Source organism: Coregonus clupeaformis, chromosome 5, assembly GCF_020615455.1.
Source record: "Coregonus clupeaformis isolate EN_2021a chromosome 5, ASM2061545v1, whole genome shotgun sequence".
NCBI classification, from domain to species: Eukaryota; Metazoa; Chordata; class Actinopteri; order Salmoniformes; family Salmonidae; genus Coregonus; species Coregonus clupeaformis.
Window position 1 is genome coordinate 24900491 of NC_059196.1, and position 27924 is coordinate 24928414.

The 27924-nt window shown below is 45.3% G+C and overlaps 1 protein-coding gene across 6 annotated transcripts in view; it reads right to left on the bottom strand.

The window, feature by feature from the left end:
* LOC121565543 (stAR-related lipid transfer protein 13-like) overlaps positions 1 to 27924 on the bottom strand; it is a 138234-nt gene that overhangs the window by 21746 nt on the left and 88564 nt on the right. The window contains exon 1 of one of the 6 annotated variants that reach the window (XM_041876136.2): positions 23395 to 23830. The exons of 3 other annotated variants lie outside the window; for them this stretch is intronic. In XM_041876136.2, coding sequence (XP_041732070.2) covers positions 23395 to 23518 — 124 coding nt within the window. In that variant the 5' untranslated portion in view covers positions 23519 to 23830. Of the gene's footprint in view, positions 1 to 7090; positions 7206 to 17591; positions 17890 to 23394; positions 23831 to 27924 lie in introns of those variants that run through there. 2 more of the 6 variants (XM_041876130.2, XM_041876161.2) reach the window with 2 other exon arrangements.

The following is a 27924-nucleotide window of genomic DNA, read 5'->3' on the forward strand; positions in this document are numbered from 1 at the left end:
CTCTCCAACTCCACCCCTTTCTGGTGCTCCCCACTCTTCTCCCCTCCTTGTACCCCCTACCCCTCCTCTACCCTCCTACCCAGCTCTGCCCACTACATCTCTCTCAGCACATTTTTGGCAGAGAACATCATGCCAGGAGCCAAGCAACAGGAGCCGTGTTTACTAATGCCTGTGTGCAATGTGGGACTTTTCTCTCCAAAGACGTAATCCCAATGAAACCTCATCACTACAATCAAACGCTACATGAAAAAGAGTATAGTTTGAACCCGTGGCTTGAGAAGCCTTTAAACATCCCAGACCTCCTTCCATCTCCCCCCTCTACCACCTCGTCCCTGTCACACAGCCAGAGAGCTGGACATTGTTTGCTTTAGAGAGGGGAGTAAGGGAGGAGGAGGGAAGGGGAGGGAGGGAGGGAGAGAAGACGGGGTGGAGGGGGAGTTTCTTGGAGTCCAGATGTTTTTCCAGCAAATCGACGGAACGGAAAAGCGTGGGCAGCTAAAGTGGGGAAAACCAAAGCATGACATAAAACCATGACATAAACCGTCAACAATCAGCAGCCATGAGTCATACTGAGATCCTCAGACAGCGTCCCAAATGGCGCCCTAGTCCCTATTTAAAGAGAGAGAGAGAGAGAACTAATAGATAGAGAGAGAGATAACTAATAGATAGAGAGAGAGAGAACTAATAGATAGAGAGAGAGAGAACTAATAGATAGAGAGAGAGAACTAATAGATAGAGAGAGAGAGAACTAATAGATAGAGAGAGAGAACTAATAGATATATAGAGAGAGAACTAATAGAGAGAGAGAGAACTAAGAGAGAGAGAGAGAGAAAACTAATAGATAGAGAGAGAGATAACTAATAGATAGAGAGAGAGAGAGAGAGAGAGAGAGAGAGAAAAAAAACTAATAGATAGAGAGAGAACTAATAGAGAGAGAGAGAGAGAACTAATAGATAGAGAGAGAGAGAACTAATAGATAGAGAGAGAGAGAACTAAGAGCGAGAGAGAGAGAGAGAGAGAGAGAGAGAGAGAGAGAGAGAGAGAAATAACTAATAGAGAGAGAGAGAGAGAGAGAGAAATAACTAATAGATAGAGAGAGAGAGAGAGAGAGAGAGAGAGAGAGAGAAATAACTAATAGATAGGAGAGAGAGAGAGAGAGCAATAGATAAGAGGGGAGAGAGAGAGAGAGAGAGAGAGAGAGAAATAACTAATAGAGAGAGAGAGAGAGAGAGAGAAATAACTAATAGATAGAGAGAGAGAGAGAGAGAGAGAGAGAGAGAAATAACTAATAGATAGAGAGAGAGAGAGAGAGAGAGAGAGAGAGAGAGAGAGAGAGAGAGAGAGAGAAATAACTAATAGATAGAGAGAGAGAGAGAGAGAGAGAGAAATAACTAATAGATAGAGAGAGAGAGAGAGAGAGAGAGAGGGAGAAATAACTAATAGATGAGAGAGAGAGAGAGAGAGAGAGAGAGAGAGAGAGAGAGAGAGAGAGAGAGAGAGAAATAACTAATAGATAGAGAGAGAGAGAGAGAGCTGTGGCTGTGAAAACACTAGTTTAGTGCACTGCTCCCCTGCTGTCTGTCTGACTACCCTGGGGAAGGCATCAGGAGTGACAGCAGCCTGATTACAGACAGACTACTGCGGCACACAATGATGATCACACTATCTTACTGTAACACCACAAACACCTACTCAGTGATCACACTACCTTACATTAACAGCCTGAGGCAGACAGATAGACAGGAGGAAACAGTGTGCACCTTCTAGTCAACCACAACCACCACCTCATATGTCTCATGTCTGAAACAAGCCAACATTTCCTCCTGTCTCTGTCTAACATTTCCTTGTCTAACAGAGTTCAATTGTGCATGGACAATAGGAAGAGCTAAGTTAGGCTTAAATTATTGTCTATAAATAGTAGTCTGTAGCCTCATTGGAGAGACCCTGAGTGACTGGTTGTACGTAGGTAGCTGTTCTGTACATAGAGCCAGGAATAGGCAGTAGTAGGTCCAGTGAGAGCAGAGTGCTGGCGAGGCAGTAGACGGATTAATAATATAGCCTAGCCCCAGGTTCTGCCGGTACCCCTCACCCTCCTCCTATGTCCCCTTACCCCCTACCCCATACCCCCTACCTTCTTCCAAGCCCCAGCTTCAGGCTCAGTCCCCAAGTCACTCTGCCAGTGTCGTGGGAACAACGTGGGTCTATTTTTCCATTTCAGGTTTTAATTAACCTCCCCCCATGTCTCCATCATGGTCCCCTTGCCACCCTCAGGGCTACATCCTAATACCTCTCCACCCCCGCTACACACAATACCCCCCTCATGCCCCCATACCACAGCCCATACATCCATACAATACCCCTCTATCACAACCCTACCAGGAGGTGCCACTGCCACTCACTCGCTAATCTACCCAACACCATGTGTGGCGAGTGAGAGTGTGAGAGTGTGAGAGTGTGAGAGTGTGAGTGTGTGAGTGTGTGAGAGAGTGAGAGAGTGAGAGAGTGATTATTGATTGTCAATGTCAACAGCAGGATAACAGGAGGACATGAGCTACAAATCTGAAGGATGCAGGCTGCTGTTGTTGACCTGGCCCTGTCCCAAATGGCACCCTATTCCCTCACTCGCAAAATAATTGCTATCTAAAACCGAAAAGGGTTCTTTGGCTGTCCCCAAAGGAGAAACCTTTCAAGAACCCCTTTTGGTTCCAGGTAGAACCCTTTTGGGTCCATATAAAAACCCTTTCCACAGAGGGTTCTACATAGAACCAAAAAGTGTTCTCCTATCGGGACAGCCAAAGAACCCTTTTGGAACCCATTTTCCTAAGCGTGTATATAGTGCAATACTTTTGACCAAAGCCCTATGGACCTGGGTCAAAAGTAGTGCACTATAAAGGGAATAGGGTGCCATTTGGGAAGCAACCCAGGGCTGAAGCCTGACAACTGGGTCAGAAGTCAGTTTCTCTGAAGGGCCTGTATGTATGGAGTATGTGAGCGGGGTTGAGCTGTCGGAAATCCCGCTCATCGCTCACGGAGCATGTCCTTCCACGTCCTTTCCAACCGCTCCGCTAAAAACCACTCCGCTAAAAACGGCCCCACCAAATTTGCTCTATTCATTAAAATCACAATTTAACCAACACCCATCTATTTTTCTTACTGCCTGGCTCTACCATTTGGTTGTGAAGTATTGAAACCAAACCATATGATTTGAATGAAAAGTCGTTTAATAAACATGAAAAGGTGAATGTAAGAAGCACTCATCATTTCAAATAGGCTACATGTCATATTAAACAGCATATAAACACACTAAATAGGTCAGGAGCCAGACATTATTTAGGCTATATTATTTCAAGGCTATTCTACAAAGAAATACATTGTGAAGCATTTGTGAGTGTGACACACTATGCTGGCAGGGACATAAAGCGCTTGGCATTTAAACAACATTTAGTTGTATTAAATCATTATAGTCTATAAATCGCACATATAGGCTGTGACACTTACAATTAAATACAAATGAAACGAAAAATGCCTTATTAGGCTCAGTCTACAGTGCCTTTTGAATTGAGTTTTAGAAACACGAGTTTGGCCAGAGTCTGTGGCTTCAGGCTCATGTGATGGTGCCTGGAGAGCAGGCCAGCAGCAGAGAATAACCTCTCCACGCTTGCAGAGCCACTGGGGATGCTGAACACGCTTTCGGCCACTCTTGACAGGCTGGGCAGAGATGCAGTTGTTTTTTTTTATGTTTCTATAGATAGGCCTAAAGGTTTTTAGGCAAAATAACCCAATCAAAATGGAAAGTTCCTTGAAAGTGGGAATATGCCAGGCCTATTGGGCCAAAATCAATTATGGCCTATATACTTTGCTACAATGACACACTTAGTTATCTACCCACCTCGTTCCTTTCTTTTAGCATGTGCACATAGTAAGTACAACATCATGCTTCAGAATACTTGTATTTTCAGATTCCACAATTATTCTTTAGTTGTGGACACTACATCACCACACTCTCTCTCTTGCACTTGGTCCTCATCTTTGTAAGTCACCTTGATTTTGCACCTGTGTGTTTTATCAGTTTCTTTATAAAAATATTTAGCGAACTCCATGACAGTAGCTAAAGCAAGGGGCTATAGCAGAACACAAGTAGACTGCAAATGCATGCTGGGCCGGGCATGCCCTGAGCTAGTGAAGTGAGCTCTACAGGAGCGGTACAGGAGCAAAATTAAAGCGGGCGAAAAGGCAGACGCTCCAGACATTGGTAATCTCGCTCCTGCACTCCAGTCAAACTGGGCACGCCTAGCTCCTCGCTCCACTCCAGCTCCGCTCACATACTCTGGTATGGAGTTGAAACAAGAACAGCACAGCTGTAGCAACACTGCATTCACCCAGTGAAACAGCTCAGAAGATCACCCAGAAAGACCAGCCTTTCATCTGGCAGGATAACAGCTCTTAAACTGACTCTCTCTGACTCCATCTTCCAACATAGTCACCAACCCTTTCACACAGCACAGACCAGACAACTAATGCTATTAGAACAATAGATACCTTAGACAACACAGTGACACATACCATGTCTCAACTACACAAGACACAAAGACACATACAACAACATACATTGATAGTCACTCACTCACACACCCACCACTGTCTACTATGTCTACTATTACAACAGCACCAAAACATCCAGCGCCCACAGGGATGTAAAAAGCCCTTCTGACTTCGCTACATGGCTGCTGCCCGTTTAGTTTAAACCCAGTGAACCTTCTAGAATGATGTATCCTCAGGGAGTTAAAGACATGGGGGGTTACTTCAAGTTGTTTTCAAAAAGCAGACATCAGATATGTTCTAAACCACCACTGTGATTTACAGACCTGTTCCTGGCTGAGGGAGGGATGGGGCAGTGGTCTGGTCTGGTCTCCCAGGGTAGTGGTGTTCCCATCTCTCCACCATTGCCCAGATCTAAACCTCACCCTGACTCACATGAATCCCTTTACTAAGTCCTGGAAGAGAAGTCCTGGAAGAGAGGCCTGTACCAGGAAACCTCACGACCCCAGGCAGGGCTGAGAAAACACCTCTACAGATCCCGTCCTTCTACACTCTCCACAGCCCCTCACACCTCTGCCCCACTCAGCCAGCAGCTCCAAACAGAACACAAATCAATCAGCCATGCATTCTGTGAAATACATACAGTGATCACTCTCAAGCTTTAGCTCCCAGCTCCAGCCCTCTCCCCCAACCTAAGCCCCCAACCCCAGTCTGCTCTATAACCCCAGCCCCCAGCCCCAGCTCCAGCCCCAGCCCTCTCCCCCAACCTAAGCCCCCAACCCCAGTCTGCTCTATAACCCCAGCCCCCAGCCCCAGCCCCAGCCCTCTCCCCCAACCTCAGCCCCAAACCCCAGTCTGCTCTATAACCCCAGCCCCCAGCTCCAGCTCCAGCCCCAGCCCTCTCCCCCAACCTAAGCCCCCAACCCCAGTCTACTCTATAACCCCAGCCCCCAGCTCCAGCCCCAGCCCCAGCCCTCTCCCCCAACCTCAGCCCCAAACCCCAGTCTACTCTATAACCCCAGCCCCCAGCTCCAGCTCCAGCCCTCTCCCCCAACCTCAGCCCCAAACCCCAGTCTACTCTATAACCCCAGCCCCCAGCTCCAGCTCCAGCCCCAGCCCTCTCCCCCAACCTAAGCCCCCAACCCCAGTCTACTCTATAACCCCAGCCCCCAGCTCCAGCTCCAGCCCCAGCCCTCTCCCCCAACCTAAGCCCCAAACCCCAGTCGGCTCTATAACCCCAGCCCCCAGCTCCAGCTCCAGCCCCAGCCCTCTCCCCCAACCTAAGCCCCAAACCCCAGTCGGCTCTATAACCCCAGCTCCAGCCCCAGCCCTCTCCCCCAACCTAAGCCCCCAACCCCAGTCGGCTCTATAACCCCAGCCCCCAGCTCCAGCTCCAGCCCCAGCCCTCTCCCCCAACCTCAGCCCCAAACCCCAGTCGGCTCTATAACCCCAGCTCCAGCCCCAGCCCTCTCCCCCAACCTAAGCCCCCAACCCCAGTCTACTCTATAACCCCAGCTCCAGCTCCAGCCCCAGCCCTCTCCCCCAACCTCAGCCCCAAACCCCAGTCTGCTCTATAACCCCAGCCCCCAGCTCCAGCTCCAGCCCCAGCCCTCTCCCCCAACCTAAGCCCCAAACCCCAGTCGGCTCTATAACCCCAGCCCCCAGCTCCAGCTCCAGCTCCAGCCCTCTCCCCCAACCTAAGCCCCCAACCCCAGTTTGCTCTATAACCCCAGCCCCCAGCTCCAGCTCCAGCCCCAGCCCTCTCCCCCAACCTAAGCCCCAAACCCCAGTCAGCTCTATAACCCCAGCCCTAGCTCTAGTCCTTCCCCGTACCTCAGCCCCAAATTCTATATAAACACTTCCAGGCGCTGGAGCGGAGCCATTTTCCCACAAATGCTAAAGTGTTTTGACAGCTATCTTGGAGGCCCTTCATGGAGGAGAGAAAAACATAAACTCTGGCTTTTGGAGATTTCCTTTTTCATTTCAACAAGGCATACGTCTGTCACCCCCTCTCAACACACTGTGTACCACCACCAACCCTCCTCTCTGTTCAGGAATCAGACCATGCGTCCCAAATGGCACCCTATTCCCTACATAGGGCCCATAGGGCTTTGGTCAAAAGTAGTGCACTATATAGGGAATATGATTCAATTCAGGATGCATCCAGAGTGTTAGTTGTTAACGTTAAGAGATAACCTTAGTAGTTCAGTATGAGGATATAGAAACACTCCCATACCAGATGACAGATGTAAGTTCCCCGAATAGTGACATAAGAACTAGCTACTCAATGATTACACTTAACTCAGTAGTTTTCTTTTCTCAGAAGAACAATAACATCAAACATAGCCTTTTTATCTTCTGTTTATTTTGGTCTACGAGACAGAGAGCAGTTTTATTAAACTGAACATCAGGGTCATCCTCTATATAGCAATAAAAGCATGACAAATCCACAGACCTGTGTGAGGCCAGAGAGATACAGAGTAGAGGTCTAATACCTGTGGCCAGAGGTACTGTATAGGGCAGGCTGTAGAGGGAAAGAGTAGAGAGGTACCTGTTGCATTGGTGGGTCTCTGGGTCCAGATACAGGGAGCGGAAACAGGCTCCAGCCAGAGAGAGCGAGAGAGCGAGAGAGAGAGATGGTCCCCACAACAGACCACCGCAAGCCTGGCTGTCCTCCTGCTACTGCTGCCACCACTACGACAGTCTTACTGACTGTCTCTCTCTCTCTGTTCTCCCTCTCTCTCCCCTCCTACCTTCCATCCTCAGTCCTCAGTCTGCTCTGGGATTTATTAGATGTCCCTATCCCCCTCCTCCCCCACCCTCTCCAGTGCAGTCTGTAACACAGCTGGGTTCTATGTAGTTAGTAACCTTGTCCTCCTGCTAATGGACATGCATGTGCTCCACTTTGACAGCAGAACCTCTGTAAATCAGTCACCTATTATAAGCAGTTTGTGTGTGTATGTGTGTGTGTGTGTGTGTGTGTGTGTGTGTGTGTGTGTGTGTGTGTGTGTGTGTGTGTGTGTGTACACAGGGTAATATAATGTCTGGCAATGCTGTTTCCCTGTCATAATTTAAGCCTGTATACTGTATTTTCCTGTCTTTGATAGCATAGGAAACACTGTCATTTGGTTTTCCATGAGCTGTGTAATACAACTGGAGAAAGATCATCATGAATTACTGACAAACAGACAAACAGACTTTGTTAACTCTGACCCAGAATCACAGCTATCACACGGACAAGGCTAGGAGATCACACACACATACACACAAACACACACACACTCTCCATGTGGTGGTGCAGTTACACATTACTACCAGAGGAGGTCAGCAGAAAGGATGAACCCAGTGACGTGAGGAAACCAAATGGAACAGTGATGACAGTCTCCTGAATCACCAGGAGGCACAACCAATAACCTCTCATCTCTAACAACTTATTCCACTCGAATTGCCATGAAAACACCCTGTTTATGTTCCAACACACACGCACACACACACGCACACGCACACACACACACACACACACACACACACACACACACACACACAAATACAAACACACACATGCACCATCTGAGGTTAATGTAAAGAGAAACAGAGGCCTGGACTTCACTTTCAACAGACACAATCACAGTCCTCAGTTAATAAATACTGTCCTAATAAAGTCCTATTTCAGTAACTGTTACTGAGATATAATATGTTAGTTAGTACATAGTTATTGACTTGATTTGTGCCACTTTGTACTGGGAAATTATTCAGCTAATTAGCATTTCCCCACAGGAATGTGATTGACATTTGAGTTGAGCTGAGCAGTGAGAGTTTTCCAGCCTAGTTCTGTTAATATATGACTTGTGTGTATCGTTACAATGGAGCTCAGGTATGTAGCCAATCATTAGCCTGCTCTATGACTGGTCTGGTCTGTACATGACAGCTGTCAGGTTAGACACACAGGCTGTAGGAGAGGCAGGACTGCTGCTAACTGGGACCGGGGTTGTCATTTGGGCTGTTGCCTGTGCGTCACATCACTTTCCCTAGAGAAATAGATAAGAAGTCCTTGTCTGCCACCATCAGGGTCGTGTTCAGTAGGGCACAACGTAGGCTCTGTCACAGGCTTTCACCTCACCTTGGAAACCTGGGCGTCCAAGGCTAGGCACATCAGCATCAGATGCAGCACCATGCTCCACTATAGGCATGAGATCTGACTGTGACATCTGCATACCAATGATATGGTCATACAGATTTACAGTCTGTCTCGTCACTAAGCAGGATGGAACATGTTCCTCCCTGTGGGACAAAAACACTCTGAAGATCACGTGTTTCAAAGTTTTCCATGGTGATGGTTACTTGAATAGGTCCTCAGGGAATTCCCCATTAAACAGAACACATCTATTCTGTACCATAAAAACATACTGGAGTATTAGACCATGTATATACAGTGAGGGAAAAAAGTATTTGATCCCCTGCTGATTTTGTACGTTTGCCCACTGACGAAGACATGATCAGTCTATAATTTTAATGGTAGGTTTATTTGAACAGTGAGAGACAGAAAAACAACAACAAAAATCCAGAATAACGCATGTCAAAAATGATATAAATTGATTTGCATTTTAATGAGGGAAATAAGTATTTGACCCCTCTGCAAAACATGACTTAGTACTTGGTGGCAAAACCCTTGTTGGCAATCACAGAGGTCAGACGTTTCTTGTAGTTGGCTACCAGGTTTGCACACATCTCAGGAGGGATTTTGTCCCACTCCTCTTTGCAGATCTTCTCCAAGTCATTAAGGTTTTGAGCCTGACGTTTGGCAACTTGAACCTTCAGCTCCCTCCACATATTTTCTATGGGATTAAGGTCTGGAGACTGGCTAGGCCACTCCAGGACCTTAATGTGCTTCTTCTTGAGCCACTCCTTTGTTGCCTTGGCCGTGTGTTTTGGGTCATTGTCATGCTGGAATACCGATCCACGACCCATTTTCAATGCCCTGGCTGAGGGAAGAAGGTTCTCAGCCAAGATTTGACGGTACATGGCGCCGTCCATCGTCCCTTTGATGTGGTGAAGTTGTCCTGTCCCCTTAGCAGAAAAACACCCCCAAAGCATAATGTTTCCATCTCCATGTTTGACGGTGGGGATGGTGTTCTTGGGGTCATAGGCAGCATTCCTCCTCCTCCAAACACGGCGAGTTGAGTTGATGCCAAAGAGCTTGATTTTGGTCTCATCTGACCACAACACTTTCACCCAGTTCTCCTCTGAATCATTCAGATGTTCATTGGCAAACTTCAGACGGGCCTGTATATGTGCTTTCTTGAGCAGGGGGACCTTGCGGGCGCTGCAGGATTTCAGTCCTTCATGGCGTAGTGTGTTACCAATTGTTTTCTTGGTGACTATGGTCCCAGCTGCCTTGAGATCATTGATAAGATACTCCCGTGTAGTTCTGGGCTGATTCCTCACCGTTCTCATGATCATTGCAACTCCATGAGGTGAGATCTTGCATGGAGCCCCAGGCCAAGGGAGATTGACAGTTATTTTGTGTTTCTTCCATTTGCGAATAATCGCACCAACTGTTGTCACCTTCTCACCAAGCTGCTTGGAGATGGTCTTGTAGCCCATTCCAGCCTTGTGTAGGTCTACAATCTTGTCCCTGACATCCTTGGAGAGCTCTTTGGTCTTGGCCATAGTGGAGAGTTTGGAATCTGATTGATTGCTTCTGTGGACAGGTGTCTTTTATATAGGTAACAAGCTGAGATTAGGAGCACTCCCTTTAAGAGTGTGCTCCTAATCTCAGCTCGTTACCTGTATAAAAGATACCTGGGAGCCAGAAATCTTTCTGATTGAGAGGGGGTCAAATACTTATTTCCCTCATTAAAATGCAAATCAATTTATAACATTTTTGACATGCGTTTTTCTGGATTTTGTTGTTGTTATTCTGTCTCTCACTGTTCAAATAAACCTACCATTAAAATGATAGACTGATAATTTCTTTGTCAGTGGGCAAACGTACAAAATCAGCAGGGGATCAAATACTTTTTTCCCTCACTGTATGCATATGATAGAGCATGTCATCATGACTCTGGACCTTTTGGGTAAACGTGGGTATCATTAATATGATCAACACGGCTATATTTTACTGAGGGTCATCATTAATCTAGTAGGCCTGTAGCCTGGTTCTATGATGCATAATAACCAAAGTCATATAGATACTGTACACGACCACCAAGTTATGTAACAACCATGCACCTTCAGTCCACACTGCTAGTTATCATAGTCCTCCTGAGGAGACAGACAGACAGATTCACTCCAGGCTATTACTATACAGCTGCCAGGATGTAACTCCTACCAGTAGATGAGCTGCCAACAGTGTCCTAAGCACTGAGACAGAGAGAGAAAGTGAATAGTCTTCACAGAGAGAGAATGGAGCCCCTGGCTGCAACAACAGATTCACGGAGGGGTCAGAGGGCTGTTATGAAGGGCCACTAGAGGGTCAGGCTCAGGGTGTCAGTGAGCCAGCCTTTCGTCATGGTTTAGAGTTCTACCACAGTAAAGCACCATTTCAGCCAGTCTTTAAAACCCAGACAGTATATCACCACTACAGATACAGGTGCAGCTATAGATATAGGTAGAGATATATAGAGCCAGAAATATACAGCTAGTTTTTCAGGAATTTAGTCTTGATAAACATACCAGGGCCAAAGCACTCATGTCCATTACTCCAAACATTATCAACGCTAGAGATCTAACCATGACTATTGCATTAGCTCTAACTGCGCAGTTGACCAATATTCTGGCTTCCTATCAGCTCTGTGGAGACAAGAGTATTTTATAATGAGTTTGCCAGTAGAACAACCTCCAAAGCAACTTGGAGTTCGTATAAAAATAATTTTGGGCGTTAGACTGAGGAATTCCGCAAGGAATTCGAGAAAGCAAATCAAGACTCTAGCAGGAAATTTCCCTCCATGATGGCATGAAAAGGTCATTGACTGTGGACAGAGGAGGTAGTGTGTACGGGCAGAGGGGGTAATGTGGCGGACAAGCACGTGTGTGAGGGTCTGTGTGCGTGAGTACGGGAGAATTGAACACAGTTACATTTGGGTGTGAAGTGTTGGGTTTTTCCACTGCCTTAGTAAAGTAGCAGCAGATACAGAGATATATGCAGTCAGTCTGCTCTACAGATCTAGAGAGAGATAGAGTTGGGCTGCAGGAATATTGACAGGAAAGAGACACATTCCTCTAGAATAGAACCCAGGCCTCTTCCCTCATACACATAGGCTGAGTCCCAAATGGGACCGGCCCTGGTCCCAAATCCCTATGGGACCTGCTGCAGAGAGGCTGGCCTCATCCTCATACCCTGCTGCAGAGAGGCTGGCCTCATACTCATACCCTGCTGCAGAGAGGCTGGCCTCATCCTCATACCCTGCTGCAGAGAGGCTAGCCACATCCTCATACCCTGCTGCAGTGAGGCTGGCTTCATCCTCATACCCTGCTGTAGAAAGACTGGCCTCATCCTCATACCCTGCTGCAGAGAGGCTAGCCACATCTTCATACCCTGCTGCAGAGTCAGCGAATGGCTCATTCACTCTGTGGGGCAGGAAAACCCTGATAGATATTAGAACTGCTCTATAGGCCTACATGACTAAGAACGCTGGACAAGCTTCCCTGGAATTCGGGGTGAAACTATACAAACTACCAGTAGCTCCCAGTCACTCCTTCCCACAGTCTGCTATACTATGGCCGGATAATATTTGAGCGTTTGTTCTAGCCTGTCTGGAGTGCATGATAGGCAAGGTTTGCAGTTGTTTGCACTATTGGTCCATTAAGCCAGGTAAGCTCAATCAAGCACAGATAAAGTATTTTAAATTATTTCAAATAGTATTTGAACCCAGGTGTGGTAGCCCAGTCCCTCCCTCTCCTAGCCTGCTATGTCAATTGAGCTGGTCAGCTGGAATGCTCCAGCCAGGAGAGACAGGCCACAACATGGCATGGAGGAGGTCAATTCACTGAACAGACTCTAACACCACTGTGTGTGACAAAGGGTTCAGTGCATTCATAGTACCGGCACTTTATGGGCCAGTTTAGCGGACATCCTGGAATAAATAGCATGCTCAATGATGAATCTCCATTGAAACAGCGTTTTAGTCCACGACTAAGCTAAATCCATGTCCAGGAAACCAGCCCTATATGTTTGTAATGTGTGTCATGTAAAGCCTGTGACATCTCGATGGATCAATAAAGTTCAATTAAATTCCATTCTGGGGACAAAGTTAGACCTTTATAATGTACAGTGGGGCCCGGAATTATTGGATCCCTTGATAAAGATTGGCAAATAATACTGTAATTATTTTTAACAAATAATGGGGGGAATAAACATATGTTATATTGTCACATACACCGGATAGGTGCAGTGAAACGGTTGTTTTACAGGGTCAGCCAAAGTAGTACGGCGCCTTGCTCAAGGGCACATCAATAGATTTTTCACCTTGCCGTCTCGGGTATTCGACCTCACAGTTACTGGCCCAACGCTCTAACCGCTAGGCTACCTGCCGTCTACACCGCCTGGAGTTTGATAAACAGCATTGGCACTTGGATTGGAACCGGTGCTATGGTCAGATGACATGAAAATATAGCTATTTGGCCACACCAGTGGTGGGTTTGGCGTTGCAAAACAGAATCATATGCAGAAAAGCACCTCATACCTACGGTAAAATATGGTGGTGGAATTTTGATGTTATGGGGCTATTCTGCTTCCACTGGTCCTGGGGCCCTTGTCGAGGTCAACGGCATCATGAACTTTACCAAGTACCAGGACATTTTAGCCAAAAACCTAGTTGCCTCTGCCAGGAGGCTGACACTTGGGGCCACAAGTGGATCTTCCAGCAAGTCAATAACCCCAAGCACTAATCAAAAATAAATTGTTAATTGACCCCAAAATCAACATTTTGCCATGGCCATCTCAGTCTCCAGACTTAAACCCCATTGAAAACCTGTGGTTTGAATTCGAGAGGGCAGTCCATAAGCACAGACGAAGGATATCAATGATCTGGAAAGATTCTGTATGGAGGAATGGTCTAGGATCCCTCCCAATGTGTTCTCCAATCTCATGAAAACATTTTTGAAAAAGGCTCCGCGTCGTTATCCTCTCAAGGTGAGGGTGCTGGAGTATTGAAAACAGGGGTGCCAATAATTTGGACCCCTATCTTGAGATTTTTTTTGTTATTACTTGTTAAACAAAATCTCTTTCTCTGAGCAATTGTATTACATTTACATTTTAGTCATTTAGCAGACGCTCTTATTCAGAGCGACTTACAGTTAGTGAGTACATACATTTTTCATACTGGCCCCCCGTGGGAATCGAACCCACAACCCTGGCGTTGCAAGCACCATGCTCTACCAACTGAGCTACAGGGGACTAGTATAAAATAATAATAAAGAATTGTTGCATACAACATAGCTCAGTATTTGTTTTATTCATTTTATACAGGCCTTATAAGCTAATAATTTGTGAGGTTTACAAAGGACAAAGTAAATATTAAGTCTCTAGGGTTGGCAATCTCTATTGTTAACCCTAACCCTAAGAATATGATTCTACAAAGTAAATGCCTTCTCCTATATGTTGTGTTTAGCTACAATAGGTGTTTATAGCAGGAAAAAAACGTATCTTCTCAACAGAGAGAACCTTTAAGATCTTTGTAGGACTAAGACAGCCATGAGTCATAGCAGGATTAGATTTATGAAGACAAAAAGAAAAGTCAGATCCAACACGACAACATACCATATTTTCTGCCATCATCATCCCTGATCTAAATAGCTGACACACACCAGACATCTTTGATCTGAGCAGTCAGACCCAGACACATGATTCAACAGGCCTCTTCCTCTTCCCCAGATCATCACGATACCTCCACATGAAACAGAGCCCGAAACATACCTCCACCGAACCACACAGTCTAGATGCATCAGTCAGTCAAACAACAATAACTCCATTGTCTCTACTCTCTGTCTGTCGGTTTGTCTGTCCACAGAAACAGCTAAACATGAATCCACTGACTCCTCTAAGATGTTGGAGGCCAGCTATCTATCTCACTCTGAGAATCCAGACAGTGTATGTTCTGACTCCTGCCAGGGACAGTGACTAAATGAGGACTAAACTCTGGCAGAGGCTTTACTGCTGACTGATGGAGAGCTCTCTGCTCTACTCTGAGGTGAAATGTGGCCAGACTTCGATCCAGTTCCAGGGCCCACAGCCTGCCTCTCACACCTGCAGGGAGAGGAGGAGGAGGGGAGGGGAGACCCGCCTTTATCACCTCTGTTGTTATGCATGCCTCCCTCCTCTCCCCCCGACCTGCTCCACCCCCATGTAAGCCATCCACAGCCCTCCGGGTCAAATACACAGGGAGGCACAGGGAGGGACTGCAGCTCCTCTCCTATCAGGTCAAACTCTCTCTGTGGACTCATGTTGGACACAATAGAACCCTAATGACAGACCAGGGAACACACACACACATAGTTGACTAATCCTGTGAGCAGATAATGGCAGCAGAGTAACGAAGGCTGAAGGTCAAGTTTGTCATTGTTTGACCATAAACTAATTCATACTGTTTACTGTGCTGGCTGTTGCCAGGCACATTATCTTCTACTCACAGATGTCTTATTGCTTAACCGTTTTGTTAGTTCCTCTATTGTATTGCTACAGTGCCTTTAGAAAGTATTCATACCCCTTGACTTATTCCACATTTTGTTGTGTTATAGCCTGAATTCAAAATTGATTCAATAGCTATTTTTTTCTTACCCATTTACACACAATACCCCATAATGACAAAGTGAAAATTGTATTGAAAATGAGCTACAGATATATCTAATGTACATAAGTATTCACACCCTGAGTCAATACATGTTAGAATCACCGTTGGCAGAGATTACAGCTGTGAGTCTTTCTGGGTATGTCTAAGACCTTGGATTGTACAATATTTGCAAATTATTCTTTTAAAAATTCTTCAAGCTCTGTCAAGTTGGTTGTTGATCATTGCTAGACAGTCATTTTCAAGTCTTGCCATAGATTTTCAAGCTGATTTAAGTCAAAACTGTAACTAGGCCACTCAGGAATATTCAACGTCGTCTTGGTAAGCAACTCCAGTGTATATTTGGACTTGTGATTTAGGTTATTGTCCTGCTGAAAGGTGAATTTGTCTCCCAGTGTCTGGTGGAAAGCAGACTGAACCTGGTTTTCCTCTAGGATTTTGCCTTTGCTTAACTCTATTCTGTTTCTTTTTATCCTAAAAAACTCCCTAGTCCTTGCCGATGACAAGCATACCCATAACATGATGCAGCCACCATCATGCTTGAAAAAATAGTGAGTGGTACTCAGTGATGTGTTTTGTTGGATTTGCCCCAAACATAACGGTTTGTATTCAGCCAAATTTTTTGCAGTTTTACTTTAGTGCCTTATTGCAAACAGGATGCATGTATTCTGTACAGGATTCCTTCTTTTCACTCTGTCAATTAAGTTAGTATTGTGGAGTAACTACAATGTTGTTGATCCATCCTCAGTTTTCTCTTATTACAGCCATTAAACTCTGTAACAGTTTTAAAGTCCCCATTGGCCTCATGGTGAAATCCCTGAGTGGTTTCCTTCCTCTCTGGAATAGCTTGTCATGCTCCCAACACACTGCACTTACTGTGGTGTTGCCTTAACTTGCGTATAGTATTTAGGATCAATACAACAATTCAGCAACTGAGTTAGGAAGGACGCTTGTATCTTTGTAGTTACTGGGTGTATTGATACACCATCTAAAGTGTGACTAATAACTTCACCATGCTCAAAGGTATATTCAATGTCTGCTACCATAGGTGCCCTACTTTGCGAGGCATTGGCAAACCTCCCTGGTCTTTGTTGTTTAATCAGTGTTTGACATTCACTGCTCGACTGAGGGACATTACAGATAATGTGTGGGGTACAGAGATGAGGTGGTCATTCAAAAATCATGTTAAACACTATTATTGCACACAGAGTGAGTCCATGCAACTTATTATGTGACTTGTTATGCACATTTTTTCTCCTGAACTTATTTAGGCTTGCCAAATCAATGGGGTTGAATACTTATTGACTCAATACATTTCAGCTTTAAATGTTTAATTAATTTGTAAACATTTCTAAAAACATAATTCCACTTTGACATTATCGGGTATTGTGTGTAGGCCTGTGACACAAAATCTACATTTAATCCATTTTAAATTCAGGCTGTAACACAACAAAATGTGGAAAAAGTCAAGGGGTGTGAATACTTTCTGAAGACACTGTAGGTCAGCTAACAAAGTTCAGGTGGGGCTGATAAGGAATAGCTTGTCATGCTCCCAACACACTGCGCTTACTGTGGTGTTGCCTTAACTTGTGTATCGTATTTAGGATCAATAAAACAATTCAGCGACCACACCAACTGACACAGCCCCGGTATGTATTATGTGTTACTATTATGTGTTATTATTATTATTATTATTACATACCTAGGGAATAGTGCACATAATCAATCCTCTGGAATGTAGGAACACTGTGGTGTGCTAGTCTACAACACCAATATTAGTCACCCTTTACACAGCTTGCTAAATGTGTTATTAAGTTAAGCAACACTAGAGTTACTTCCTGACTGACAGAGTACAGCACCTTGCCATGTCCTTACACACTGACAGACTGACAGACACTAGCTTGCGCTCATGTCCTCACACACACTAGCAGAGCAGAGCTGCTGCTGGATCAAACTATAGGCTGACTAGATAACCATGACAGACTATGGCTCTCTGTCTCTGAACTTCATAGAGGAACTAGGAACTATCTGGTTGTCCATCACAATGTCAGTCTTCAGCAGCTTTCATATGGTCAACATCCACCATCATAATACTGTGAGTGTCCAGAAGATATCATACTTAGAGTGAGTTTCCACCACCACTCCTACTACAGTAGCCACTCAACTAGCTCTAGTCATGGGCGTTACGTGCGGCTTGCTGACGCTTAAGGCTGTCAGCAAGCTGCACATAACACCCTGGACCAGAGCTACCCCTCCTCCTCCTACCTCCAGCTATCCTCCGGAGCAGCTGTTGCCGGGCAATGATGCGTCCCAGGCGGTATCCGGAGCGACGGCGGTGGTGGTCCATCCTTAGGTAGATATCCTGGCTCTCTTGGGTCATACTGCCCAGACAGTCCTGGCTGTCCTGACTCATACTGCTGCCCGGCCCCTGGGGCTCAGAGTCTCTGTCAGACAGATCCCTGTACATGACTGCTACTACAGCACTGGCACTGCTAGACTGACACACACACTACACTGGCCCCTGTCTGATAAACACGCTCTCTCAGAGGATCCAGCAGCAGAAGGCTTCACATCCAGGCGCTAGCAGCCCAGTGTGATCTGAAAGGCTGGGGCTCGGAAGGAGAGCTGAGAGGCTATAGGAGGGGAGGGAGGAGGAGTGCCAGGACAACACTACACCTCTCCAGGTCAGGTGACCAGACAGCAGCCAGTGGCAGATCAGTACTTGGAGTACTGCCCACCTTGTTGAGCTCAATCCAGGGTCTGTCTATGTGAGAGAGGGAGTGGAACCGACTGAACGGCTGAATGTGGGTCTGGAGGGAAATATAAATACCAGAAGAATGCCTGTGAACTGAGTAAGCACAGAGAGGAGGGAGGGAGGAGGACGAGACAGGGAGGAGGACATGGGAGGGCTTAGAAAAACAGTATTGTTAGGAGCCGCCCTGCCCAAAACAATCCTCTGCTGTGGAGTGTGGACCTGCACACAGGTGCCAAGTTTACTCAGGAGAAGCCACACTGACAAATGGACTCAGGTAAAAGACAGAGGAGAAAGAATGAAGAGGGTGAAGAGAAGGCGAGAGCTGAACGAGAGGAAGAATTTCCACAACAACCCTCTCTCCACCCCCAGGCCCCCGCCCACGCCCCTACTCCAACACCATTCCCAGCCCGTCTCCATTCACAGTGGGGGTCAACAGGACAGGAAGCCTGTGGCACCTTGTGAAGAAGAAACCATTGAGCCTAAACACCTGGATTATAATTAATCTCAACTCTACACAATTGGTTAATACAGACCCCAATAAGCTTTCTGGTTCATTAAAACAGCCCCACTACAATAGCCTGAGTGTCAGACTGTTTCTGCTCTCTTGCCAACTCCTTATGGAATTGTCATGCCAAAATGTTTGGCTTGACAATGACAATCAAGTAGGCAAGAGCATTAAACAGATCTGGGACCAGGCTACCGCCACAACACTACAGACGCTAGAATTTGAGATTGAGATATGATGATAAGATACAGTTGTCAATAGTGAAGTTTAAACGAAATAGTTATAAAAGTAGATCTTGACACTTTCTAACCTTCCAGTAGTGATGTTGAGTTTGGAACAGGATGGAACAACAGACGTCATCATTCACACTTAAAATAGAGTCCACATCCTTGCAAACAGACCAGACCCACCCACTCCCAGTCACAGCAGGCCACTCTGGTGGTGTCACCCTCTCAACACACAGGCTGCCTGTGTCCTGCAGCACAGGGCTCCACATGGGACTGGAACGGGACAGGGGTAGGAGTGGGACTGGGGCTGCTAGTAAGCACACCACCATGCTAAACAGCCTCCCAAATGGCACCCTTTTCCCTATAGTGCTCTGGTCAAAAGTAGTGCACTATATAGGGAATAGGGTGGTGCCATTTGGGATGCAGTAAACACTCAAACAGCCCCTGTCCCTCTGGCTGGCAGGACCATCCCTGGGCAACAAAGACCACCATTCACCCCCATCTCCCGTCACTTCAGAGCCCCCCAACCCTCTGTATGCTTTCATGCACTACCTCTGGCATGCACTACCTCTGCCCCCCCCCCCCCACACACACACACATACAGACACTAAGGGTGTTAGTTCATGGAAATGAGGGGGTGGAGGTCCCTGTCTCTGGTGTGTTGGGTGGCTGCACTGCTCTGAGCGTTCCTGTAGTCTGAGCTATGTGGTGCTAGGTGCTCTGTGGTGCTAGGTGTTCTGTGTTGCTAGGTGCTCTGTGTTGCTAGGTGCTCTGTATTGCTAGGTGCTCTGTGGTGCTAGGTCCTCTGTGTTGCTAGGTGCTCTGTGTTGCTAGGTGCTCTGTGTTGCTAGGTGCTCTGTGGTGCTAGGTGCTCTGTGGTGCTAGGTGTTCTGTGTTGCTAGGTGCTCTGTGTTGCTAGGTGCTCTGTGGTGCCAGGTCCTCTGTGTTGCTAGGTGCTCTGTGGTGCTAGGTGCTCTGTGTTGCTAGGTGCTCTGTGTGCTAGGTGCTCTGTAGTGCTACGTGCTCTGTGTTGCAAGGTGCTCTGTGTTGCTAGGTGCTCTGTGGTGCTAGGTGCTCTGTGTTGCTAGGTGCTCTGTGTTGCTAGGGGCTCTGTGGTGCTAGGTGCTCTGTGTTGCTAGGTGCTCTGTGTTGGTAGGTGCTATGTGTAGGGTATTACAGCACGTCCTCAATGTGGTGCTAGGTGCTCTGTATTGCTAGGTGCTCTGTGATGCTAGGTGCTCTGTGTCGGGTACTACAGCACGTCCTCTATGTGTTGCTAGGGGCTCTGTGTGCTAGGTGCTCTGTGTTGCTAGGTGCTCTGTGTGCTAGGTGCTCTGTGTGGGTACTACAGCACGTCCTCTATGTGGTGCTAGGTGCTCTGTGTTGCTAGGTGCTCTGTGTTGCTAGGTGCTCTGTGATGCTAGGTGCTCTGTGTTGATAGGTGCTCTGTGTTGCTAGGTGCTCTGTGATGCTAGGTGCTCAGTGTTGCTAGGTGCTCTGTGATGCTAGGTGCTCTGTGTTGCTAGGTGCTCTGTGTTGATAGGTGCTCTGTGTCGGGTACTACAGCACATCCTCTATGTGTTGCTAGGTGCTCTGTGTGTTGGCTGCTGCGGCAGCTGTAAACCTTTCAAACCTGTCTGCCCTGCCTACACTCCACAACCAGCTAAACAGCCAGCCAGCCTCACACCAAACTCAATCTAGAAAATTAGAACTATGATATATCCCACAACATTGTTAACATTTCCATTATTTATCCCAACGTTGTAGTAGGGTTGAAACCAGGGTTGGATGTAGTATTACTAGGTGTCTGGAACCAGGACTGATCAGAGATTAGAGGCAACTGGGTAAATGTTTAGGCTGCATGGCTCTGGCTTTGGTCTGGCTCCTGTCCTGAGGTAGCCTCAGAATGACTGACGAATTCCACTCCATGATCCAAATAACCAACCCGTTAGACTGGGTCTGATGCTGGGCTGCAGTAGAAATGTCCTCTTTGATTCGAAGAACTGAGGACATTTCAAAGAGAGAACCCTCAGGACAGATATGACTGTAGCAGGTGCTTTCATTTTAAGGACACAGCAACTGCAGTCTTGGCTGGGAGTCTCTTATTCATGCCAAGCACATGTTCTAGAGCAGGTGCCAACTGAAGAGAGCCTCTATCCCTCAACGACCCTCAATGTCAGCCAGGTCTTCTCATGGAGCTGGATTATAGGACATGTAACTATTATTTATGTAATATATGTTAGAATTATTCCTCAGTAAAATCACAAACCAACAGCCATCTCTATGACCAGACCATTGCCAAAGAGGTGCTGGTACTCAGTGGTCTCATAAAAATATAATAGATGTGTTAGAATTATGACTCATTATGAAAGCAATAGACCACCAGCTAGCCAGGTCTGATCGACGCATGCACACACACAGGCCAGACAGTCAGCTGTATCCAGCCCATAAACGGCCCCTCATTGTTTAGTGTGCTTCTAAACAGACAGCAGGCCAAGGCTGCTAGATGCATGGCACCATGGCATATCACCAGGGTACAAATATGGAATAGAATGTTAGATTAATGTGTCAACCTTTCAAACAACACAGCAACAACGAAGCAACAATGCAGCCACAGGGCTCTAAAGGCAGTTAAATCAGAGAGGTGTTTCAGTACTGCACAGCTGAGATGGACTGACAGGGTTTAAACTACATTAAATACACAGAGACAGACATGCTGCTAAAACAAGACAAAGACAGTATTGTGAAGGTTGATCACACATATCACCTATAGTGTAGCAATAAAATATGCTTATAGAGGCGGTTTTCCACCACTGTTGTGTCATCTGCAAACTTAATGATGGTGTTGGAGTCGTGCCTATATAGTCCAGGACTGTGTCCGGGAAACAGAACTGACACCAATCTGATTCAATTACAATCTCCTGGTACAGTTGAGGTCAACTTCTATCACATAACATTATAACATCATTATAACACTGAAATACAGATGGAGAACGGAATCCCTCTCAGATAGTTCATAACCTACTAGACTACTGGACTGTCCTACTGTATGGATAATTTGACTGGCACCACCTAATGGTGTACTGGGCTCTCTACACACACAGTCCATGCTTCAGCAGCTCCTTAGAAAATACAATATCATTCTCCCAGCAAGCAGCTCCAGCTGTATTTTAAATCTCTGACAGAAAGGTACCTGAAGGAAATAACTATCAGTGGATGTCCCAAATGGCATCCTATTCCCTGTATAGTGCTCTACTTTTTACCCGAACCTTATAGGCCCTGGTCAAACGTAGTGCACTATATAGGGAATGATATTTGGGATGCATAATCTTCACATTTGAATTATGAGGCAAACTAATTTAGGAAACACCCTCTAACCATTAAGTATAGCCTTCAGCAGCAGTGACAGTAGGGAGTCTGGTCTCTACTCCACAGTTTCATACCTCTTCTACATGCTTAGCACAAACTCACATTGGGATAATAATGGGTCTTGCTTTGGTGCTACATTTGAGAAAATTATTCACATATATTGTGATATTGTTTTACTTTCATCCAAATTAATCATTATAACAATAAATAAGAAGTAAAACTGTATTGCAAATTGTTTTGGGAAATTCAAGTTATTATTGTAAATTAGAAGATCTTTAAACAAACAAATAAATAAGAGCGAAGTAAATCACATGTGAAACTAAGGTAAGTACACCTGGTGAACACGTGTTAATGGATATGATTATTGTAGAAGAGTAATTATGAGGACAACTATGCAGAATGTATTCTGTGCATATAGCCTGCATTTACACAGACAGCCCAATTCTGATCTTTTTTTCACTAATTGGTCTTTTGACCAATCAGATCAGCTCTGAAAAAGATCTGATGTGAAAAGTCAAAAGACCAATTAGTGGAAGAAAGATCTGAATTGGGCTGCCTGTGTCAAACAACCAATGAGTGGTATGATGAATAGTTTAAAGCAGCAATCTGCAGTAGAAACAATAACAAAGCATTTTCCTCATCCCTGTTTCGTTAAAAAGCTGAGGGATGGGGCTGGATAAATAACCACTAAAATTCATAGACAGAGCTATGGATGCAAGGACTGACCATCCATGATATCACAATTATAGTTGTAACCATGTTTTGAGGCTATATCGTTTTTGTTTACATTAACTTTGTTTACAGACATTGCAGTAAAACAAGCCTATATTTTGGGTTCTGATGGGGTATGACAGTTGAACTAAGCTCATTTGAGGCATTTATAAGAAGATATATTCTTCAAGAATCAATGGGTAAGGTTACATATAATTAATGTATAAGTCCAAAAAATTGATCTAGCAACTGCTGATTGTCCTTTTACATTCACTTGATCGATTGTGATTAGAAAATTAACTATAATGGCCCGGTTTGTAACTTTGTGTGCTTATTAAGCTATTTGTTTAATAAAACAGTTCTGTGCTAGAATCTGTCTATGTAAAAAAATTTTTTTTAAATCTAACAAAGTTAAGAATGGCTATTTTCTTACAGCATAAATAAATATCAAATAAATATTGTGTGTATTCAATACTACACCGATACTTTTTGGAGACTGACCTGCGAGTCTTCGCTCCCTGACATTTTTCCAAAGTAGATCCCAGGCTTTCGACGTGGAATCGCGCAGCGTCTCACTGAAACACCGCCGCAGCTTCAGTTTCATCGACTTGCGTTTAGTTGTCATAGTAAATCCGTGAGTCCATCATAATAAAATAAATCCCGGTCCTCATGAACCAGTTATTGCGTCATTCATCTGAATGCATCACCTGCGCTCGCGGCGATGCTTCCTCACCTAATTAGTACTGAGTTACAGTCGCAGAGTAGAGTGTAACCATTAATTAACCAGCCATAAATTTGACCGAAGAACAGATACATGTTCCATATAAAGTATCCATCTTTGCCAAGTCCTTCAGTTAAACGATATTTAACTCACTGCATAGAAGAGAATCGACAGAACGATTCGGCAGCCCCCTTGCCAGACAAAGCTAGGACCAGATGTGTGGCTGTTTGAAGTTTCCACCACGGTGACGGTCAGTCTATATGCATAGATAGACTACACTAGCTGCTCTCTCTCCCTCCCTCTATCTTTCACCCCTCCACTTCCCTCCCTCCCTCCCTTCTTCCCGCTCACTCATCAGGCTACTCTCACTTTCACTACACTAAATAGAGCTTTCACTCTTGTGACTAATAGGTCATAACCATGGAATGTTACAGCAAAATTGGAATTAGGGCTACATCAAAATTGATTTATAGAGATGTTGGGTTTTATGTAAAAATAAAATGTAAAAACGTGAGTTAAAATGAAGTGTATTTTTGATTCTGATACACAAACTTATCAGAGGTCACACCCCCCTGAAGGAGAGGAAAGTTAAGCCTTATTGACTTTGCTGTGTCAATACCACACCAGACATTATAGTGACTTTGCTGTATCAATATCACACCAGATATTATAGTGGCTTTGCTGTGTCAATATCATATTAAGTTAAACCAGATATTATTGTGACAGAGGACAAGGAGCAACAACCGGTTCAGTCTGGAGTAGAGTACTCCATGTGACTTCAATGGTTTTCATATAGAAAGTACAGTGTAGAAGTAGTGTAATAACGGTCAACATAGCTGAACCTCAGCAGGCAGTGATACAGTAATACAATTCTCTCATATCTATAATACACAACAACTCTCTCTCTCTCTCTCTCTCTCTCTCTCTCTCTCTCTCTCTCTCTCTCTCTCTCTCTCTCTCTCTCTCTCTCTCTCCTCTCTCTCTCTCTCTCTCTCTCTCTCTCCCTCCCTCCCTCTCCAGCTGGGATAACATTACTTAATTTCCACCAAGACATTCACTGCTCTGCCCAGGGTCAGCACCAGGCTTCATCATACTGGAGAACAACACACTGCAGGGTCAGCACCAGGCTATATCATACTGGAGAACAACACACTGCAGGGTCAGCACCAGGCTATATCATACTGGAGAACAACACACTGCAGGGTCAGCACCAGGCTATATCTTACTGGAGAACAACACACTGTTGCTTTTTCTATAAAGGCTACTAACTGTGCTATGCATGGAACTCCTCAGCAGTGACCTGCTTGTTACTATTTTCAGCCCCACTTGTTCAGGCCCCATTGGGCAGAATGCCACCTGCAGGAACACACACATGCACACACTGAATTGACCCCAACCCTGGTTTGAAACCCTCCACCACCCAGAACAACGGCTGTTGTTATCTCTGTAGAATATTATGGCTAGACTGAGACAGACAGACAGACAGACAGACATACAGACATACAGAGAGAGAGAGAGAGAGAGAGAGAGAGAGAGAGAGAGAGAGAGAGAGAGAGAGAGAGAGAGAGAGAGAGAGAGAGAGAGAGAGAGAGAGAGAGAGAGAGAGAGAGAGAGAGAGAGAGAGAGAGAGAGAGAGAGAGAGAGAGAGAGAGAGAGAGAGAGAGAGAGAGAGAGAGAGAGAGAGAGAGAGAGAGAGAGAGAGAGGAAATATCAATCATCAGGAGCAGGGCTTCCCCCTCTCCCCTCATCTCCTCTCTGACTCTCTGAATGTTTGTTTTGGACAGGCCACTTCACAAACCACTCACTTCTCATCTCATTGAGAAACTGGCAACTTCTCAGAGAGCTAGTTTACTTCTTTGCTGTCTCTCTCTTTCTCCATCCCTCTCTCTTTCTCCATCTCTCTCTCACTTTCTCCATCTCTCTCTCTCTCATGTTTACATTTTTATGTGTCTGTGTGTGTGTGTGTGTGCGTGGGTGCATGTGTGTGTGGAATGTTGTCAGATCGGGCGGTGGGAAAATCCCAGATGTGGGGAAGCTGATTCTGCTCTGTGATTGGATGATGAGGTCCCAGGCCACGCCCCCTCAATAGTCGGGGGGATTAAACTCCCAACCTAATGGAAACAAGACACACCAGGGAACTCTCACGCCCCCGACTCCCCCCTCACCCCGCTCTTACAGGCCCATCTCAGTCATGCACTATACATTTCCTAACCATATATTCCCAAGACGCTTTTCCATTTTTCCAGAGGAGCAACTTGAAGGTTTAGATGAGGGGTTAGGGGTTAGAGAGTATGAGCAGGGTTCTACAGAGAGAGCCCCCCTCCACACACACACACACACACACACACACACACACACACACACACACACACACACACCATGACGATGACAGTATGACAGACCCATCTAAAGTCAGCCTGCTGCTAAAGTATGTCACTTTTAGTCGTACTAGACTATAATAGACTGTTAGTTTCAGGATTGTAATAACAGAAGTGACCACTCAAAGGCCTACAGAGTGTAACTGGCAAGCCAAGCTAACATGACTATTGTTTCTTCATTGTTAAACAAGAGGAGAATTACATGGCATGTAATGTTGTCAAGCCTGGATCTGTTAAGGCTGTTAGCCACAATAATCCATGGGAACACATTTACTGTCTGCACCATCTGGCTTTTATTAGCACTGAACCCCTTTTGTTATTGGAGGGTGTTTGTAGCTGTAACAGTGTTACAGCTATGTACAGGTGAAAGCACAGAGCTGTGTAAAGCTCCTGCTGCATGCTTCCTCACAGCCAAGCTCCACTGGACAAACACAGCCAGGATAGGACAGACAGACTGACTGCCATTGAACAGGGGTGGAGGCAGTCATGCTGGCTGTGTAGGCATGTCCCAGAGCAGAGCAGAGTCCTGGAGCGTTAGTGGCCTTCCTGCCTCATTAACTCTGACTAAACCCTGTTCTCTTCCTGTTCTCTCTCTGGTTTGAGGCACCCTTTTCCCTATTCCAGAGCTCTGGTCAAAAGTAGTGCACTATATAGGGAAGAGGATGCATTTGTGACAAGGTCCAGGCAGCATGGACTAACTGTTCACTATGGCACCATCAAACTACAGGATGGATTTATATTTGGTCATTCATTCTTATAATGATGGGGATTTCATGGCCATGCTCATTATTTTATATAGGATAGGAGGCATCAGAAGTAATGTGGCATTTCAAATGACAAAAGCTTAAATACAACATTACTAATGAAGGTTTCTAGTAGTAGTTTGAAGTAGTTGAAGTAGTGACAGTGTAAAGTAAGTAAAACATGTATTTTTAAGTAAAAATACTTTAAAGTACTACTTAAGTAGTTTTTTTGGGGTATCTGTACTTTACTATTTATATTTTTGACAACTTTTACTTTTACTTCACTACATTTCTAAAGACAATCATGTACTTTTTATTCCATACATTTTCCCTGACACCCAAAAGTACTTGTTACATTTTGAATGCTTAGCAGGACAGGAAAATGGTCAAATTCATACACTTCTCAAGAGAACATCCCTGGTCGTCCCTACTGCCTCTGATCTGGCGGACTCACTAAACACATGCTTGGTTTGTAAATGATGTCTAAGTGTTGGAGTGTGCCCCTAGCTATCTGTAAATGATGTCTAAGTGTTGGAGTGTGCCCCTAGCTATCTGTAAATGATGTCTAAGTGTTGGAGTGTGCCCCTAGCTATCTGTAAATTATGTCTAAGTGTTGGAGTGTGCCCCTAGCTATCTGTAAATTATGTCTAAGTGTTGGAGTGTGCCCCTAGCTATCTGTAAATTATGTCTAAGTGTTGGAGTGTGCCCCTGGCTATCTGTAAATGATGTCTAAGTGTTGGAGTGTGCCCCTAGCTATCTGTAAATGATGTCTAAGTGTTGGAGTGTGCCCCTAGTTATCTGTAAATTATGTCTAAGTGTTGGAGTGTGCCCCTAGCTATCTGTAAATTATGTCTAAGTGTTGGAGTGTGCCCCTAGCTATCTGTAAATTATGTCTAAGTGTTGGAGTGTGCCCCTAGCTATCTGTAAATGATGTCTAAGTGTTGGAGTGTGCCCCTGGCTATCTGTAAATGATGTCTAAGTGTTGGAGTGTGCCCCTAGCTATCTGTAAATTATGTCTAAGTGTTGGAGTGTGCCCCTAGCTATCTGTAAATTATGTCTAAGTGTTGGAGTGTGCCCCTAGCTATCTGTAAATGATGTCTAAGTGTTGGAGCGTGCCCCTGGCTATCTGTAAAGAAAAAAAGAAAAAAAAGAAAACGGTGCCGTCTGGTTTGCTTACTATAAGGAATTT